This window comes from Saccopteryx bilineata, chromosome 3 (assembly GCF_036850765.1).
Source record: "Saccopteryx bilineata isolate mSacBil1 chromosome 3, mSacBil1_pri_phased_curated, whole genome shotgun sequence".
Classification (NCBI taxonomy): domain Eukaryota; kingdom Metazoa; phylum Chordata; class Mammalia; order Chiroptera; family Emballonuridae; genus Saccopteryx; species Saccopteryx bilineata.
The window spans coordinates 230,454,727-230,475,284 of record NC_089492.1 but is presented as its reverse complement, the minus strand read 5'-3'; the positions used below and the strand labels follow the sequence as shown (position 1 = coordinate 230,475,284).

Here is a 20,558-nt window from a genome sequence, read left to right as displayed (position 1 = left end):
TTGTAGGTGATAGCTTTTTTTTCTCTTGCAGCTTTTAATATTTTCTCTTTTTCGCTTAGCTTTGGTATTTTAATTATGATGTGTCTTGGTGTAGGTTTCTTTGGGTTTCTCTTTAATGGAGGCCTCTGTGCTTCTTGGACTTGTGAGAGTTTATTTTGCATTAATTTAGGGAAGTTTTCAGCTATGATATTATTGAACAAAGTCTATCCCTTGTTCTTTTTCTTCTTCTTCAGGAACCCCTATGATGTGGATGTTATTTCTCTTTGTGTTGTCACAGAGATCTCTAAGGGTTTCCTCTGACTTTTTTAGTCTCTTTTCTCTTTTCTTCTCTGCTTTCATGCCTTCATTTCAGTTGTGCTCCAACTCGCTAATTCAATCCTCAGCTATATCTATCCTGTTTTTAATTTCTTCCATTGTGGTCTTTATTTCTGATATTGTATTTGTCATCTCTGACTGATTCTTTTATATGCTATTTCTTTATTTATGTGTTCATAATGACCATCCATTGTTGTTCTAAGATCCCTAAGCATCCTTACAATCATTATTTTGAGCTCCGCATCTGGAAGTTTGATTATTTCCATATCACTCAGTTCATTTCCTGAAGGTGTCTCTTGTGGTTTCGTTTGGATTGCACTTTTTTGTCTTCTCATTATGTCTGTGTTTGGGTGTTTTGCTTATAGAGCTGGTTGAGTCTAGGCTTGGTGTTATCTGCCTCCAGTTTTCAGTTGTGTTCTCATGCACAGATTTTTTAGGGCTCCTTAGGTAGCTATCTTGTATAGCCTCTATAGACTCATCACTGACTGATGGCCTACCAGAGCGGGGTTTCTCCACCAAACTGCCACTTTCCTTCAACTGCTTATCCCACCGAGTAATGTTATTTCTATGTGGTGGTGCTTCGTTATAAGTTATAAACACGCCGATATTCATGTTGCACTTTGGTCACAGATTCAAATTTAGCAAGCCACAGAACACACTGAACTTTCCTCTGTACTGTCCACATCTCGACTGGCATGGCGGTGGGCTGCTCTGCTGTATACATGGTGTTACATCACCATCTGCACATGTGCACATGCTGCCACATCATCCTACAGAAACTGGGAGGATTTTTCTTTTATTTCATGCAGATTTCACACTTTTATCATCTTTTGTTGCTTTCCTGTGACCAGTCAAAAGTGCACCATGACTTTACAAACACACTGTAGTTCAAGTTTAAGAAATTTGGCTCTCACAAGAAATTTTAATCATTGTACTGTTGATATTTGGCTCTGTTGACTAATGAATTTGCTGACTACTGACCTAGAGGAAATGAATAAATTCCTATAACTGTACAATCTTCTTAGACTCAGTCACAAAGAAGTGGAAAACCTATATAAACCTATAAGCAGGGAGGAAATAGAAAAAACTATTAAAAACCTTTCTCAAATAAAATCAAGGACCAGATGGCTACACTATTGAATTCTACCAAACATTCAAAGAACATTTGCTGCCTATACTTCTCAAAGTCTTCCAAAAAAAAGAAGCAGCAGCAATACTACCCAACAAATTTTATGAGGCTGACCTAATCTTCACACCAAAACTTGGCAAGGACAACATAAAAACAAAACAAAACTACAGACCAATATCTCTAATGAATACAGATGCATAAATCATAAACCAAATACTAGCAAATCAAATAGCAACAACACATTAGAAAAATAATACATCAAGTCAGGTAGGATTTATTCCAAGCACAAGGATGGTTCAACATACAGAAATGATCAATATAATATACCACATCAACAAAACAAAGATCAAAAATCATATGATCCTATCAATTGATGCAGAAAAAACATTTGATAAGATACAACATCCCTTCATGTTTTTAAAACACTGAATAAAATCAGAATAGAAGAAAATGACCTAAACATAATAAAGGCCATATATGACAAACCATCAGCTAATATCATGAAAAATGGTGGAAAAATGAAGGTTTTTCTCTAAAATCAAGAATGACACAAGGTTGCCCACCCTCTCCACTCTTACTCAACATAGTTCTGGAAGTTTTTGACAGAGCAATCAGGCAAGAGAAAACAATAGAAGTCATCCATATTGGGAAAGAAGAAGTAAAGGTATCATTTTTTGCAGATGACATGATCCTATATATAGAAAACCCCAAAGACTCAATCAAAAAGCTATTAGAAACAATAAACCAATATAGTAAAGTTGCAAGGATACAAAATCAATATACAAAGCCTATTGCTTTTCTATATGCCAACAATAAAACTTAGGAAAATGAACCATAAAATAAAATAGAATTTCTTTTACAATTGCAACAACAAAAAAATTAAGTATTAGAAATAAACCTAACAAAGAATGTGAAGAACTTATATACTAAAAACTATAAAACATTATTGAAAGGAATTGAAAAAAGACACCATGAAATGAAAAAATATTCCATTTTTATGGATTAGAAGAATCAACATAGTTAAAATGTCCATATTATTCAAAGCAATATACAAACAATGCAATCCCTATCAAAATCCCAATGTAGTTTTTTAAAGAAATAGAACAAAAAATTACTAGGTTTGTTTGGAACCATAAAAAACCCTGAATAGCCAAAGCAATCCTGAGGAAAAAGAATGAAGCCAGAGGTGTCATACAATCTGACTTCAAATTATATTATAGAGCCACAATAATAAAGATAGTATTGTATTGGCAGACAAACAGTCATACAGAACAATGGAACAGAATGGAGAAACCAGAAATAAAATCACATATATATGGACAAATCACCTTTGATAAAGGAGCCAAAAAAACACAATGGAGAGAAGAAAGCCTCTTCAATAGATGGTGCTGAGAAAATTAGAAAGCCACAAGAAAAGAATAAAATTTGATTAAAGTTTGTTCCCCTGCACACACACAAAAAAATTAATTCAAAATGTATCAATGACCTAAATATAAGACTCAAAACTATAAATTACATAGAAGAAAACATAGGTCCTAAACTCATTGACCTTAGCCGTAGAGAACAATTTATGAATTTGACCCCAAAGACAAGGGAAGTAAAGGCAAAAATAAATAAATGAAACTATATCAAACTAAAACTCTTCTTCACAGCAAAAGAAACTGACAACAAAACAAATAGGTAGCCAACTAAATGGGAGATGATATTTGCAAACAACAGCTTCAATAAGGTGTTAATATCCAAAATATCTAAAGAACTCACAAATTCAGCAACAAACAAGCAAACAATACAATTGAAAAATGAAGAGAGGACATGAACAGATACTTCTCCCAAGAAAATATACAAATGGCCAACAGATATGTAAAAAAATGCTCATCTTCACTAGCTATTTGAGAAATGTAAATCAAAACTACAATGAGATACTATGTCACACATGTTAGAGTGGCTATTATTAACAAGACAGGTAATAACAAGTGTTGGAGAGGCTGTGGAGAAAAAGGAACCCTCATTCACTGCTGGTGGTAATGTAAATTAGTACAACCATTATGGGAGAAATTATGGTGGTTCTTCAAAAAACTAAGAATAGAACTACCATATGACCCAGCAATCCCTCTACTGGGTATCTACCCCCAAAACTTGAAAACATTGGTATTAAAGACACATGCACCTGCATGTTCATCACAGCATTACTCACAGTGGCCAAGACACGGAAACAACCAAAGTGTCCCTTGAGAGAGGATTGGATACAGAAGATGTGGTATATATATATAAGGTCTACCAGAAAGTTCTGTCTGTTTCTATCACAAGTTTCAACATGTAAGCACATGTTTATTGGCGCATGTGTGCCTCTCTATTTTTATCACTTAATGTATATACATACTGACATAGCAAATTAACTAAAACAAAGTTGATTCACATTAGTCTTATGTGTGAAGCGATAGTGTACCCATGGCTACTGATAAAGTTCATTTACGCCACTGTAATTTTTACAAATTTCAACAAGGAAGAAATGCTACAGAAGCATGTCTGTCACATCCACCATATTCCCCGGACTTAGCACCCTCTGACTATCACTTGTTTTTGTCCTTACAAAATTTTTTGAAGGGCAAAAAATTCAAAAATGAAGAAGATATTAAACAAGCACTGGTTCAATTTTTCGCATCAAAAGATAAAACATTTTTCAAAAATGGGATATACAAACTGCCCTCACACTGGCAAGAAATCATTAATAATAATGGCAATTATGTTATTTAATAAAGTTTATTGACGGTAAGAAAAATTTGTGTTTTGTTTTATTCCAAAAATGGACAGAACTTTCCAGTAGACCTTATATAATGGTATGACCTTACTCAGTCATAAGAAATGATGACATAGTGACATTTACAACAACATGGATGGACCTTAAGAACATATTCCTGAGTGAAATAAGTAAATCAAAAAAAGATAAGAACTGTGTAATTTTAAACATAGGTGGGATATAAAACTGAGAATTATGGACATAGATAAAAGTGAAGTGGTTACCAGGGGGCAGGGAACATGGTGAAGGGTGAAGGGGACATGAGGGAATGTGGAGGGGGTTGCGGATAGGGTGTAGGGTGTAAAGAGGGACAAATATAAGGTGACAAAAAATGATTTGACTTTGGGTGATGGGGATACAACATAATCTACAGCTCAAATGCTGTAGAAATGTCCACCTGAAACCTATGTACACTTATTGATCAATGTAACACTGTTAAAGTTAATTTTCTAAATAAAATCTGAAAATTAAAAAAAAATTACAACAGAGCTTGCGATCATTTCCTAAACTTAATTGGAATCACACTACATGCTATTCCTGTAGGTCATCGGTGGAGCATGGGTTCCATATCCCTCTTTCATTCCATTCCCCCACCCTTGCCAGGCTTACAGCAATTTATTTCTCTAATAATGTGAACAACATCCTCAACTCTGCCCTGTAAAGTCGTCTGCATGGGATTGAACCCAAGCTAAAGAGATCCTGAGTTCTGAAATGGTGGTAAAGCAATAATCTTGCCAATTTCATAACAGACAATCTGCCAATTCTTCCCTTTCTTTTTTTTTTTTTTCCATTTTTCTGAAGCTGGAAACAGGGAGAGACAGCCAGACAGACTCCCACATGCGCCCGACCGGGATCCACCCGGCACGCCCACCAGGGGCGACCCTCTGCCCACCAGGGGGCGATGCTCTGCCCATCCTGGGTGTCGCCATGTTGCAACCAGAGCCACTCTAGCGCCTGGGGCAGAGGCCACAGAGCCATCCCCAGCGCCCGGGCCATCTTTGCTCCAACGGAGCCTTGGCTGCGGGAGGGGAAGAGAGAGACAGAGAGGGAAAGTGCGGCGGAGGGGTGGAGAAGCAAATGGGCGCTTCTCCTGTGTGCCCTGGCCGGAATCGAACCCGGGTCCTCCGCACGCTAGGCCGACGCTCTACCGCTGAGCCAACCGGCCAGGGCCTCTTCCTTTTCTTAAAAGTAAATTTTCCTGGTCTGAACATTTCAGTGACAGTCTTTTGGGTCATGCTATAAGGTGTCTGTCTGTTCCTTGATTTTTCCTAATTCTCAGAACCTGTCATGAAATAAATCCCTTCCAGTAGTCTGAGAGCAGATAAAAAATTTAGATATATAGCTGGTCAGGAAACAGAGAATGAATAACACATCTTAAAAAGCATATTTACCTAGGTAGTATGCCATTTAGATTTTAAACACCTATCTAGTATGACTACTTGTATTCATTTAAATGGCTAGATATTATTTCAATTCAGACAGCAAGTTATTCAATCACTATATCATTCACAGTCTCTAAAATCTAGGAAGTTAAGTAGACATTGGTAATCTCTGTTTCCTTCGAAGAAAAAAGCTTTTATTTTAAAAAAATTTTTTTGGTATTTTTCCCAAAGTTAGGGGAGGCAGTCAGACAGACTCATGCATGCGCTTGATTGGGATCTACCAAGCCTGCCCTCCAGGGGCGATGCTCTGCCCATCTGGGGCATTGCTCTGTTGCTACCAGAGCCACTCTAGTGCCTGAGGTGGAGGCCATGGAGCTGTCCTCAGCTCCTAGGCCAACTTTGCTCAAATGGAGCCTTGTCTGTGGGAGGAGAAGAGGGAGATAGAGGAAGGAGAGAGGGAGGGGTGGAGAAGCAGATGGGTGCTTCTCTTGTGTGCCATGACCGGGAATCAAACCTGGAACTTCCACACACTGGGCTGACACTCTACTGCTGAGCCAACCAGCAAGGGCTAAATTTTTTTTTTTTTTTGAGTTTTGTTGTAGCTGGGAGATAAAAGAAGATGAGCATAGAATATAGTTATAGCCTGCTGAATCAGCATCTAATGGAAATGTTATTTTATACTCCATGTATTAGAGATGAAAATAATTAGAATCCAGAAAAACTGTAGGGAAGTTCCATTTACAATGTTTAAGACTTTTTTGAGAAAAAGAATTATAGAGGCCTCAGAGGAACACTCAGGTATTACAGCCACAAAGTAACCATTAAACATCTCACCGAAAGCTTGAATTCTACCAGCCTGAGCTGGTAAGTTGTGTCTTCACCAATGACTAAGGAGTCCTAGGCTTTTCAGGGCTGGCTCATACTCACTTCCTTGAATTTTGCAAACTCTGTTGATTGTGGCAATTACTAGGGCTAATAGCCTGATTAATCCTGACAATTGGTTCAATTTCTCTGTCATGTGTATGAACTGCCACAAATTTCACAAAAATTATGAGTGAATGTTCAAGAAACAAACTAAGAGTCTCTGGAGAAACTTTAGAGGCTGGTCATTCATTTTCTACTGAGCTCATTACTCATGCCTTTCTTCCTTTTTGATCAATTTAGTGTTTTTTATTGAGAGTCTTCTCAATGGGCTGGAGAAGAGGCAGGACTGGGGAGATTTCTACTCCTCATGTAACTCAGCTATTTGGAACCCCACGTCAAGGTCTCGATGTGACTGGGCAGGGCATCAGCATGATTTTGACCAAGTTTTCACTTTCTCAAGGTTCTGCTTGCTAAAAGAAATCTGACACCAGTGTGAATCCCGGTATTAATAATTACCATTTATTTTACTTCTCTCCCACATTATGTTTGCATGTTGACATATAGTATCAATGTCTATAGCCCAGGGTACAAGTAATAAAGAGAATTTTAGATATAGATACAAAGCCAAGAATTGAGATTGTTGTTGGTTAAGAAAGTCTTTTACAACAACCCTAGTCAAGAAGGGAAGACACATACATGAACAAACACTTATATAGTAACAGAGGAAAAATGCTGTCTTGTTTTCTTAATAGAGGTATAAATTTAGTTTCTTCATTGATATGAAATAAAAATAATACCACCACTTCAGATAGTTATTTTAAGAATTAAATAAAGAACATAGCACATCTTAAAAAACAAAGTAAATGTTAGTTTCTGTTCTCCCTTCTGAAACAGGAATGTTGAATTTGGCATCTGTTGTTCATATTTTATTACGGACCATTAAATGTGGTTAGATGTAGGAGGACAAGAAGCACTAAAGGAGAAATAAAAAATTCTGACAGGTTTTGTATGTTGTTGACCTTACACATATTCTAACAAAACTAAATTTTACAAATAAACCAGTGAAAGATAAAAAGCTGGTAAAGTTTAGTTATACACATTGCTGTTATTGTTAAAGTGCTTCATTTGCTGTTTTAGTTTGCCATGTACTCGTTCACTTGTTAATTTATATTATAAATAAACAGGATAGGAGCTTGATTTTTTTTAATGAGTGAAGAGATTTTACTAAGAATCTATTATGTTATAAATACTATTCTAAGTACCATCAATTTTTTTAAATAAAAATAGAAACATGTTACCCTCAAGGAGCTTACTATTAGTAATGGATGGGATATATCCAGAAAAACTGTGTGCCCCTCTGAATAGATAGAGGAGGAAGTGCCATGAATATGTTTCTATGTGTGCACTCAGTATTATCCTCACCCCCAGAGCATTGTTTCTCTGCTACCAAATCTGGGTCATCATTTGTTTTATCTGTTTTTTGCTAACAACAAACATCTGTGCAGGCTTAAGGTAAAGGATCTGTCCATAAGTCTAAGATATTATCCACATTTCTAAATTCTTTTGCAGCCAAGAAAGTATTTGGACTTAAAAAGATATCCCTGGAGGTAGTTTCTGGATCTCTGATGAATACCCCCATGCCTATCAAAAAGAATACTATTAAACATAGGACCCAGCACATCATATATCCAAGTGTAGAGAAAGAAAAGGAATTGTGAGGCTAGAAATTCCAGCATGACAGACATGTACCCAGCTTCCCTGTAGTGCATATGTAGTGAAGAGTTCTCACTGGCAAAAGAGTTTTCTACCTGGAACAAGGGCTGCTTTTGTCCATAAGGATTAGTTTGCTTTGAGGTAGCAGTAACATGTCTGAGGTTGAAAACTACCTACGACTTCCTGTGTCTGAGAGACGTGCGTGATGAGTTGCATCCTGTGCCTGCGGTTGTGTAAAGCTGGAGTCGGCAGTGATTTAAAGACACGCAAGCACATGTATAAATAGCTTGTTCATGCTTTCGGCCAACCATGTTAACACTACCACTTCAATATTCACTCCATGCTCTTTGCAGAGCTGCTGCAGGTACTAACAACTGGTAATGATGCCCTTCCTCTAAGCCGACCTTCTTCGTCCATATTGCTTAGCAGTAATGAGATATATATTTTTTTTTAATTTTTTTTTTTTTGCATTTTTTCTGAAGCTGGAAACAGGGAGAGACAGTCAGACAGACTCCCGCATGCGCCCGACCGGGATCCACCCGGCACGCTCACCAGGGGCGACGCTCTGCCCACCAGGGGGCGATGCTCTGCCCATCCTGGGCATCGCCATGTTGCGACCAGAGCCAATCTAGCGCCTGAGGCAGAGGCCACAGAGCCATCCCCAGCGCCCGGGCCATCTTTGCTCCAATCGAGCCTTGGCTGCGGGAGGGGAAGAGAGAGACAGAGAGGAAGGCGCGGCGGAGGGGTGGAGAAACAAATGGGCACTTCTCCTGTGTCCTGGCCGGGAATCGAACCCAGGTCCTCCGCACGCTAGGCCGACGCTCTACCGCTGAGCCAACCAGCCAGGGGAAAGCAGTAATGATATAATGACATCTTGAGAAAGCTTGTGAAAGTAAGGATTTAATTTCCCTCTGTCTGCCAGAGTCCTCTCAAACCATCCCAAATAAATTAAGAAGAAATAATGTGCTTTCTATGTAAATGCTAATTCAGAAAATAAAACAAAAAAAGTAAACTGATTCTCTCCCTCCCTCCCTTCTTCTCTTTCTAAAAATCAATCAATCAATCAATAATTGAGCCAATCTCCTAGCCTCACCCTTACTAGTTGGATTGTCTCATCTAATCTACTACTGTGTTGACATTCTAGAATCACCACTGCTTTGAACGTGTGAAACTGTGGCTAAGAACATAACATATGAAGTAAAAACAATGTTTACATCATGTGATAACTTCAAATATTAAGTAAATCAGTCTTGTATAAATGTATTCTGTAAATATTATCTATTATTGTTATAAAATTATCATAATTATCACAATTCTTATTGCCAACATTATAGTATTTTTCTAGTTAAAACATTTCCATGATAACCATTAGCCCAGGAATATAATCCAAACTCCAAAGTCCTTTATAACTTGGCTCCAATTTACCCATCTTTCTGGTTTTATCTCCTGTACTCCACGTTCTGTACTCTCCTTCATGGCTGACTTACGTTTCCCAGACACCATATGTTTTACTTCCTCTGTCTTTGGTCTTGCCAGTTCCACTTCTTTATATGTTCTTTAACACAGTATCGACCTAGAAAACAGTCAACTTTTGATGTATTAGTGTTCAATGACATCTCCTTTGTAAGGTCTTCCCTGACCAGCAAACCTAGAGAAAAAATGAGTAATTATTGTTACTGTTATTTATAAATCTTCATATTTCCTCTACTAGATTTTCAAAACCTTCTAGCTGTTATTTAATTCATCGTGTATGTGTGTGTGTGTGTGTGTGTGTGTGTGTGGTTATTACTACAAAACAAGGTATGTGTTAAGTGCTAAATAAATACTTGTTGAGTAGGTAAATGTTAAAAAGTATAGAATATTCTGATAGTTATTATCTCAGTTGATTTTTTAAATCTTCTTGGAAGAAGCCAAGGCAAAATAGAATAATACAGGCCCTGGCCGGTTGGCTCAGAGGTAGAGTGTCTAGCACGTGGCAGTCCCAGGTTTGATTCCCAGCCAGGGCACACAGGAGAGGTGCCCATTTGCTTCTCCACCCTTCCCCTTTCCTTTCTCTCTGTCTCTTCCCCTCCTGCAGCTAAGGCTCCATTGGAGCAAAGTTGGCCCAGGCGTGAGAATGGCTCCATGGCCTCTACCTCAGGCACTAGAATGGCTCCAATTGTAGCAAAAAAATTCCCCAGAGGAGCCAAGCATTGCCTCCTGTTGAGCATGCCAGGTGGATCTCCGTCCGGCGCATGTGGGAGTCTGTCTGTCTGTCTCCCTGCTTCTCACTTCAGATAAATAAATAAACAAATAAATAAATAAAATATGCTCAACTTTAAAAAAATAGAATAATACAGGATTAAAACTATAGCTTCTAGAGAAGAATGATAGATAAGTGACTTGTATCTATAGGATCTTAAGTAAGTTGTATAATCTCTATGACCCTCATTTATTACTACCGTGAGATGGGGATAAAGTTTATAGTCATTATTAAGTGAAATGATCTTGTAAAGTGATTTTTGCAAGATCACAGGACTAGCCAAAGACAGTACTGAGACAAATGTTGGTGTGTCTGATTCCTAGTCAGTTATCCTTCTGTTCTAATATAATCTCTTCCTCCTCCTAGGCATAATAATGAAGAGAACATAAGTTAGAGAGTAAAGAGAATATTTTATTGCTTTGCTATGGTGCTAGTGCTTCTTAGGTGAAGAGAAAGAACAAACAGTGTTGACTTTCTAAATTATTCTAAACTAAATCATGTAGTTTGTTATTCAGGCTATAGAAACCATTGATTAAATACTATTATAAAACACTAATACCTTGGATTTATATAATGTCTTTTCCTGCAGAGTATGCAGAATTTTCTTGTGATACTTCATTTATTTTCTCAGGAATATAAAATGGTATTCTACCATTTTACATTTGTTCACTCACTGAGTAATTATTTAGATTTTGCTTACTATATGTCACCACTGGACTAAGTACTAGAGATACAAATATGAATGAGACTGCAACTCCACTTAACAAGTATAGGTTAGGAGACTGGCAGGAAATAAATAATTACTACTTAATATGATAAGGATTATCATAGTGATATATATGCTAGGCAGTGGTTGGCAAACTCATTAGGCAACAGAGCCAAATATCAATAGTACAACAATTAAAATTTCTTTTGAGAGCCAAAATTTTTAAACTTAAACTATATAGGCAGGTACATTGTTATGAACTTAATTAGGGTACTTCTAAGCTGGCTGAAGAGCTGCATTCAAGGGGCCAAAGACCTGCATATGGCTCACGAGCCATGGTTTGCTGACCACTGTGCTAGTGGAAGCTTGTAGAAGCAGGAGCTTAAGCTCTTACTTAAGAATAATGTAAATAAAAGAGGGAATTTGAAGCTAGGTCTGAGAGTGGTATTTTATTATAAGCCAGTAGTTTGCAAACATTTTTGATTATACATTTCTATTCAGAAAATTAAGTATTTTGTGCACTCACCTTTAATATATCTATATTACATTTAAAAATAAAATATGTGCCTGTATAACTGCTAAGATATGATGTTTTAAATGTTTACCTATTACATGATCACGATACAACAATTCCACTGTCTGATAGATCCCTGAAAGTGTTAAATGTGCACTGAGAATGTGTAATACTATCTATAGTAGAATTTCCATATTAGCTAAACTTGAAAAGAATCCAAAGATCCATTAATAAGAAAGTGGATAAATAACTTTTGATGTATTTTCACAGTAGAATATTCTTTCTCAGTAAAAATTAATGAGCTACACCTTCGTGCAACACTATATATGAAGCTTTAAAATGTAAAACTGAGTGAAAAGCAAGTTATAAAGACCACAGTATGATACTATTTTTTATAAGCTCAAGAACAAACAAACTAAATAATATACTATTTCTAAATAAATACATATGCCAAAAACCTATGAAAAAAGTAAGAAAATGATAAAATATAATTTAACTTAGGTGGGTCAGTGGAAGCAAGAGGAGGGGAGAAGTGAAGTGAAGGTGAATGAGAGTTCTAGAGATATTCTAGGGTGTAAGACAGTAGGGAGTTCCCAGGCCTTTATTTTATTATTATACTCTATAACTTATATATACATGTCATATTCTTTAGTAAAGAGCAAATATGGCATTAAAAAAGTGACTATACTTAGAAGTGTGAATATTTTTTTTCCTTAACCTTAATTTAGTCCCTAAGTGTTGCTAAATTAAACAGAATTACTAGTAGAGGAATGAAATGTTCATATTCCTGTTTAAAAAGAAGATATTTTTAATCAACATTGTAGAGCATAGACAATTCACATGAGATATATTGAGGTTCTGTCCCAACACAGTGGCTTTGGAAACAAATTATATGGAGTGAGTTTGAGAGCTATTTAAAAGGTAGAACCAACAGGAATTGGTAATATGTAAAGAAGATGACAATCACTTAAAATGAGTATTAGTTTTTAGAATAGAATGACCAATGTAGTAAAAGAAGCACAATTTTAGAGTATAACAATAGAGAGAATAGTGTTACATATCTGAGAGTTTGAAACACCTAAGTAACATGAAAGTTGCCCTGGTAGGATGGCTCAGTTGATTAGAACATTGTCCTAATCTGCCAAGGCTGTGGGTTTCACATACAACAATCAACCAGTGAATGCATAAATAAGTAGAACAATTCAATATTTTTCTCTCTCTTTCTCTCTCTAAAAATAAATCAATAAACATCATGAAAGTGAAGTTGTCCGGCCATAGTTAGAAATATATTCTGGAACTCAGGAGAATGATGGGCTCTGGAAATAAGGATGCAGATGTCAGCAACACACCAGTAACCAAGACCACAAAAGGAGACAAGATTATTCAAAAAAAAGAGCATGTCAAAGTAAAAAAATAAAGACGCCTCCACCAAAAAGTTACTAGGACTGATAAATAAATTTGGTAAAATAACAAGATACAATTAATATTAAAATATATGTTTCAGTTTTATACACCAATAATGAACTGTCAGAAAAAGAGATTAAAAAAACAATCCCCTTTACTATTGCAACACACACACACACACACACACACACACACACAAAATAAAGTCCCTAGGAATAAATTTAACCAAGGAGGTAAAAGATCTGTACTTGAAAAATTATGAGAGCGAAGAAGGAATTAAAGAAGCTAGAAATAAGTGGAAGCATATACTGTGTGCATGGATAAGAAGACTAACATCAATAAAGTGTTCATATCAAAAGCAATGAATAGATTCAATGCAATTCCTATTAAAATATCAATGGTGTATCTCATGGATCTAGAACAAATATTCCAAAAATTTATATGGAACTACAAAAGATACTGACTAGCTTCAGCAATCTTGAGAAAGAAGACTAAACTATACTACAAGTCAATAGTAACCCCCCCAAAAAACATGGTAGTGGCATAAGAACAGGCATAGAGATTGTTTGAACAGATTAGAGAGCCCAGAAATAAACCCACACCTATATGGTCAATTAACATTTGACAAAGGAGGTAAGAACATACAATCATGTAAAGACAGTCTCTTTAATAAGTAGGGTTGGGAAAATTGAATAGACACATGTATAAAAAAATGAAACTAGACCACCAATTACAACCTACATAGGAATGAACTCAAAATGGATTAAATATTAAATGTAAGTCACAAAACCATAAAAATCCATCCTATCAGAAAACTTAGGCAGTAAAATCTCAGATATCTTTCCTAGCAGTATTTTTGCCAATATATCTTCTCAGGCAAGGAAAACAAAGGGGAAAAAATGGAACTACATCAAATGAGAAAGCTTTTGCACAGCAAAAGAATCCATCAGCAAAATAAAAAGGCAACCCACTTAATGGGAGAACATATTCACCAATCATACATTTGGTAAGGAGTTAATACATAAAATAGGTAAAAAACTTACACAACTCAATACCAAGAAAACAAATAATCCAATTAAAAAATCGGCAAAGGATCTGAATTGACACTTCACTAAAGAGGACATACAGATGACTTATATACATAAAAGGATGCTCATCATCACTAATCATCAGAGAAATGTAAATCAAAACCACAATGAAATATCACCTCACACCTGTCAGATTGGCTATCATCAATAAATCAGGAAACAAGTGCTGGAGAGGGTGTGGAGAAAAGGGAACCCTCCTGCACTGCTGGTAGGAATGCAAATTGGAGCAGCCACAGCAGAAAAAAGTATGGAGTTACCTCAAAAAATTAAAAACAGAACTGCCTTTTTGACCCAGTGATTCCACTTCTGAAAATATATAGCCAAGGAAACGTGAAACACTAATTTGAAAGAATATATGTGCCCCTATGCTCATTGTAGTGTTATTTTCAATAGTCAAGATTTGGAAGCAACCCAAGTGTCCATCAGTAGATGGGTGGATAAAAAAGCTGTGATACAGCTACACAATGGACTGCTTGGCTGTAAAAGAAAATGAAATCTTACTTATCTTTTGCAGCAGCATGAATGGAGCCAGAGAATATTATGCTAAGTAAAATAAGCCAGAGAAAGACAAATACATGAGATCTCACTTACATGTGGAATCTAATGAACAAAATAATTTAACAATTAAAATAGAAACAAAAGCATAGATACATAGAACAGACTGATAGCTGTCAGAGGGGAGTTGGGTTGGGGAGCTGGGCGAAAATATAAAGAAATAAAGCAAAAAAAAGTAATAATAATAACACAGAGACATAGACAACAATATGGTTAGAGTGAGAGAAGAAAGGAGGGATAAATAGATACTTTACTTTGGGCAATGAGTACATGATGCAGTGTGCAAATGATGTTTAGTTGGATTGTACACTTGAAACTTGTATGGTTTTGTTAAGCAATGTTACCCCAATAAACTCAATAATAAAACGAAGATGGCTATATTGGATTCCTAGAGGTTATTCCCCATGAAGGAGGCTGAAAAGAAACTTTCAGGGATGTAGAAGAGAAACAGGAAAGAATGAGAAAGTCAAGTGATTTCGAGTGCTAAGTAAATCAGGGGCAGTAGAGATTGTACTGAAGCAGAGAGGCTTTGCAAAGCTCAAACCTGTAAATCAGCTGTTTTAGCACCTTTGTAGGTGCCCTGTCCACAGATGGCTTTTAAATTGTGTGCCAGGAATACTAGAGTTACTTGGAATGATTGGAGTAATATTATCCTTCATTCCACAAATATGGAGCAACTTTTATCTACCAGGCACTGTGAAAGATTCTACTCTTACAGTGCTTAAGGACTAGTTTATAGTTTTAAACACTAGATATGAAATGTTTTTGTGTCAACAAGAAAAGACCTAATTCATTATCTTTATTATATGCGGCTTAAGTGTCTGTTTGTCGCCGATAGCTTATTGGTTGCTTGCGTAACTGTACTAGCCAATGGGGTGAAGTTGCCACGGCATTCAAATAGTCCTGCCTTCTGGCATGCCACCTCACAAATTGAGGTTAAATATTGGAGCAATTATTATGCTGTTAAGAAATCTTAACACCAGAAGGGGTCTTTGCAATGGTACAAGACTAGAGGTTCTCCAATTGAAAAATAATGTCATAATAGCTAAGTCTTTGACTGGCTCCTCTAAAGGTGAAATACATGTCATTCCAAGAATTGATTTGGCTCCATCTCAAACAGGGTTACTGTTTCAATTGAGACATAGACAATTTCCTGTAAAACTTGCCTTTGCTATGACCATCAATAAGTCTCAGGGCCAAACGCTTAAACATGTTGGCATTTTTTTTACCTGAGCCTGCATTTGGACATGGTCAACTTTATGTTGCCTGTTCAAGAGTTCGTGAAAGAACGGATGTAAAATTAAAAATAATTGATGGTCCTCTGCAAGGCGAGCTTAAAAATGATGGAAAGATCTACACAAGAAATGTTGTGTACAAAGAGATCTTTGACATGTGAATTAACATTTTATTATTTAAATCACCTTTATTTATTGAGCTAGCGGTGGCTCTTAAGAAATGTACCACCAGTGGTTTTCTTCATTGCACTCTACTTTAAGCAATTAAGCAAGTAGAAGGGGGAAACCCCGTGGGGCAGTAAGCAAAGGGGCGTCCTCGCTGCCTGCCCTGGGTAATTCAGCAGACACCTGAATTAGCAGACACCTTTGCACAAACCATTTTAATTACAATTTATTATATCTAGAACAGCAGTCATTTCGTATGACCGCCAGGCTTTCTAGTCATTATATATGTGACATAATAGGAATATGGCATTGTGCCAGAGACCATTGACAATAGAGTCATAATAACTGTCTCTGCCACAAGGAGCTTACAACATTTAATATCCCAAGTCCCTCAGGAATTTATTATAAATCTAATTGATGGGATAAAAATGACTTCCCGGGGAAGTGAAATTTAAGTTGAGACTAGCCTTTAAGTGCTTTCATAAGAAATTCAATTTGTAACAAAGTGTTGTGCTATAAAACAATTAAAAACTACTACATTCTATAGAAATTCCAAATTATTGATCATGCTGGCTATGTGAAAATCATTTATTTTGATTATTAGCATGGAGAATATATTTTTAAAGATATGGATGGATATACACAAGATACTTGTTACTCTTAGGAAGAAAGGAATTGAAACTAGGAAAATCTATATTTTCTTGGGTTACTACAGTAGAAAAATTTAGAAATTCACATTGCTTCATTGACCTGTTATTTCATTCTAACAGATACTATATATTTTTTCAATGCAAATAGTGACAATCTAGGAATTAGGAAACCCAACTTTAAGATTGGATCTAAGCAAAATTCCTACTAGTTGCTTAGAACTGAGAAAGCCCAGACCATAGATTTTGCAGTCTTTCATTCCTCAGGAGAGATGCCAAGTAGAGTTTTGTAAATTGGCCTTTTACATAATTTTGTGCTCTGTTGTAGAAAACATATGACTTCTTTGGCATTTTTAATGACTAAGCCAAAGTTATGAAATCAAGTAGCAATAAAGACTAACAGATGCAGCTGTGCTTTGATATGAAACTTTTCATATGAAATCCACTCTCAAAGGCAATTTCCCCATTTACCTCCAAACTGTAAAAGTTGTACAGTTTTTGCCTATTATCTTGCTGTCATATCTCTACAAGGGTTTATAAAGAAGCAATTTAAAAGAAACTTTGCAACGTTTAAAAGAAGTCTAATTCGTGTTCTTTTTGCGAGGGTTGTTGTTTTTTTGGGTTTTTTGTTTGTTTTTACCACAATCAACATGCCTTAACTAAATGTGGTTAGGTACAGGTTTCTGATAGAACATGATTTAATCGTTGGGCTACCTTTTTCAAGTTGATCTTACAGTTTAAGTACCTTTATGCAACATATCAGCAATGTACATGAGAAGACTAGGAAAATAAAGTAAATGACAATAAAATAGGTAATAACTGAAAAACCTAGTAAAATATTGACCAAATAACTAACTTTTCTTTGGCTACCCTGGTTAATCAAATACTTTGTAAAACATGTCACTCTGTACAAAATGGCATTGCTGTCACCCTAAAATAGGTTTCTCCAAGCAATGTTTATATCAGAGCAATGAACTTGGAAATGAATACACTGATAATATATATTTTACTAAATTTCTAGAAGTTCACAAGGAAGAGCTCTTATTTTGGCTACATTTTAATTTACTGGTAACTCTATGAAGAAATAAAAATACTTTCATTTTGTAATTTTTTTAGATTTTTATTTTATTGATTTTACAGAGAGATGAGGGAGATGGGGGGAACGAGAAGTCTCAACTCAGAGTTGCTTCACTTTAGTTGTTCATTGCTTGCTTGTCATACGTGCCTTGACTCGGCAAGCCCAGGATTTCAAACTGGTGACCTCAGCGTTCCATGTCAATGCTTTATCCACTGTGCCACCACAGGACAGGCTCAACTTGGAATTTTATCTCCAGTGCTTTATTTGATTTTTAAACTATCCAGTAGAAGGGGAGGATAAAAGTATTTGCAATAATACTTCTATCATTTGGGGACATTAGCAAATTAAATGAATAAATAAAATAAGGGCAACTATTCTAATGTCCCAAGAACAAAGAAAATTAATTATCCTCAGTAACTCAAGGTAGAGGAAACCATTCTTGAACAATTAATCAAAAAACGTAGTCTCATATTATTTTAAGAAATGCTTCTATCTATAGATCCCTAGTTTTTGTCTCTGGATTTTCAGACCTAGCTTACATTTATATTTAAAGATGAAGCTAATAGTTTTGAATTAAGTAAAGGGTAATATCCCCAATGTAGTTCATGCAATACCAATAGATATTAGCCTCAAAGCTCCTGAAATTGAGGGCACATATTTGCAAGACAGCTAGGGAGTGGTAATGAGAGGTGGCTGAAGCTGGGCCATAGATAAACCAGACTATACTGTGTTGATACTTGTAGTCTGTGGGTGACACTGTGTTCACCCAGGGAAGACTCAGCCATTGGGCTATTGTCAGCCACCTGAGTGACTTCCTGTTGCTTAGTACAAACCTTTTATGATTTGTCCTTATCGGAGTTTTAGCTTCTTCACCATGTCTAAAACGTAATTCACATGTTCGTTCCCACTCCCAGATCTCACTTTCCATCTTCTTACACTATACTTCAGACACTTTCTTTGCAATTTCTTAAGAAAATTTAGTTTCCTTCCTGCTTCACCTGGAATGCTCCTATGCCTCCAATCTCCAAGGTAACCTGCTGAAGTCCTGCTTTCTTCAATGAAAACTTAGCTCAAATGTCTACTTCAGATCCTCCTTCTACACACACATGCACATAGACACACGTCTATACACAAACAGCTGTAGACCTAAGAAAGAGTCAGAGACTTTCTCAGTTATATCATATTTTATATTATATTATATTATATTATATTATATTATATTATATTATATTATATTATATTAATTATATTATTATATTATAAATTATATTATAATCATGTATAAAATAATATATTAGTTATATTCTAATATTTTAAATTTATAATATTGTAATTATTTGCTTAAATGTCTATCTCTTCCATGACTGGACCAAGAGCTTGTATCTTCCTCTCTGCATCTCAGATGCTTACCCATAGTGCATGGTATATAGTAGTAGTTCGATAAGTGATTGAGCAATGAGTGAATAAACTTATTTATATCCTTCAAGATCCATATCAATTTTCTTCACCTAACTTAAGACTTGCAGATTTATTTAAAATAGGAATTAGTTCTGTCTTTTCTGAGTTTTCATAAGACTTTATTTATTCTTTGTTCTTAATTAAGAAGTTAAGGAAGCACTAACTTTTTGATTTGTTGCCATAGCTCTTAAAATAGTCACAACACTGAAAGCAATTGGAAATAAATGAGGCAGTCTTGTATATGGTAATTGACTGAAAAGTTTATGTATGCTTTAAGCATTGAAATCAATAGCCACATGGGAGAATGGGATGGCTCTAGTTACAATAAACAAAATCTTCAATGATCTCATTGTTCTCATAATGCTCCACTTATTAAAAACTTTTATATGACAACCTTGTGCTGATCTCTTCATATATATTCTAGTTTCATTATCTTGAAAATCCTGTAAACCAAGTATCATTACCCTCTTTCCACAGGGGAGAATGTTCATCAATTTACCCAACATTATGTGCCTATCCTGTCTTATCACACGATATAATTCAATTCCAACTGAAAATCAGGGTGGAAAAAAATCTTCTTTGACTTTTTCACAAGGCCATATTGTGTCTAGTAAGTGACCCATACATGGCTCTGTGACTTAAGAACAAAATGTTGTTACCCTAGTTCAGTGGTTCTCAAACTTTTTGAAGTTGGGGCACATATAAATTCTACAAATAATTGTAGGCACATTATATACAAATTTCTGAGAAATATGTTATAATAATTAAGTCAAATATTAAAGAAAAAATATAGTTCAAGTGTGCTTTTATGGTAATTAAACAAAATAAATACAACAAAATTAAATTTATTCTGACATTAAAAAATATTTTTATGTTACATTATTTGAGTTATGCTTTTTAGAATTCATAAAAAAGAGGGATTAAAAATATAAAAACAAGAAAAAATTTATCTTTTTATATATATAGATACATTCTTAGTAAGATTTAGCAAATTTGTCAGGTCCTAGCATGAATGTGTTAAGTTTTTTCATTCTTGTGTTTATGAGAAACATGAGCCTGATGTGTCCTAGCAATTTCTTCAATGTTTGGGCATATATTTTAAAGGCAAACTCTCATTTCTTTGTCAATAATTGAATAATTCCTCTCCTTTTACTCTTAATTGTGTTGAGTGCAGAAAACCCCCACCATACATACCATCTTAACTTTACACCAAACAAAGGATAAAAGAAACTTGCCTCCAGTCTTTCTGGGGAACATGGGGAGTAG

General features: G+C 35.7%; 1 protein-coding gene across 2 annotated transcripts in view; it reads right to left on the bottom strand.

Moving 5' to 3' along the window:
* The window catches only part of PTGER3 (prostaglandin E receptor 3), a 218,229-nt gene that overhangs the window by 59,459 nt on the left and 138,212 nt on the right, over positions 1–20,558 (bottom strand). The window contains exon 4 of one of the 2 annotated variants that reach the window (XM_066268895.1): positions 9,590–9,773. The exons of the other annotated variant lie outside the window; for it this stretch is intronic. Coding sequence (XP_066124992.1) covers positions 9,758–9,773 — 16 coding nt within the window. The 3' untranslated portion in view covers positions 9,590–9,757. Of the gene's footprint in view, positions 1–9,589; positions 9,774–20,558 lie in introns of those variants that run through there. 2 annotated transcript variants of the gene reach the window in all.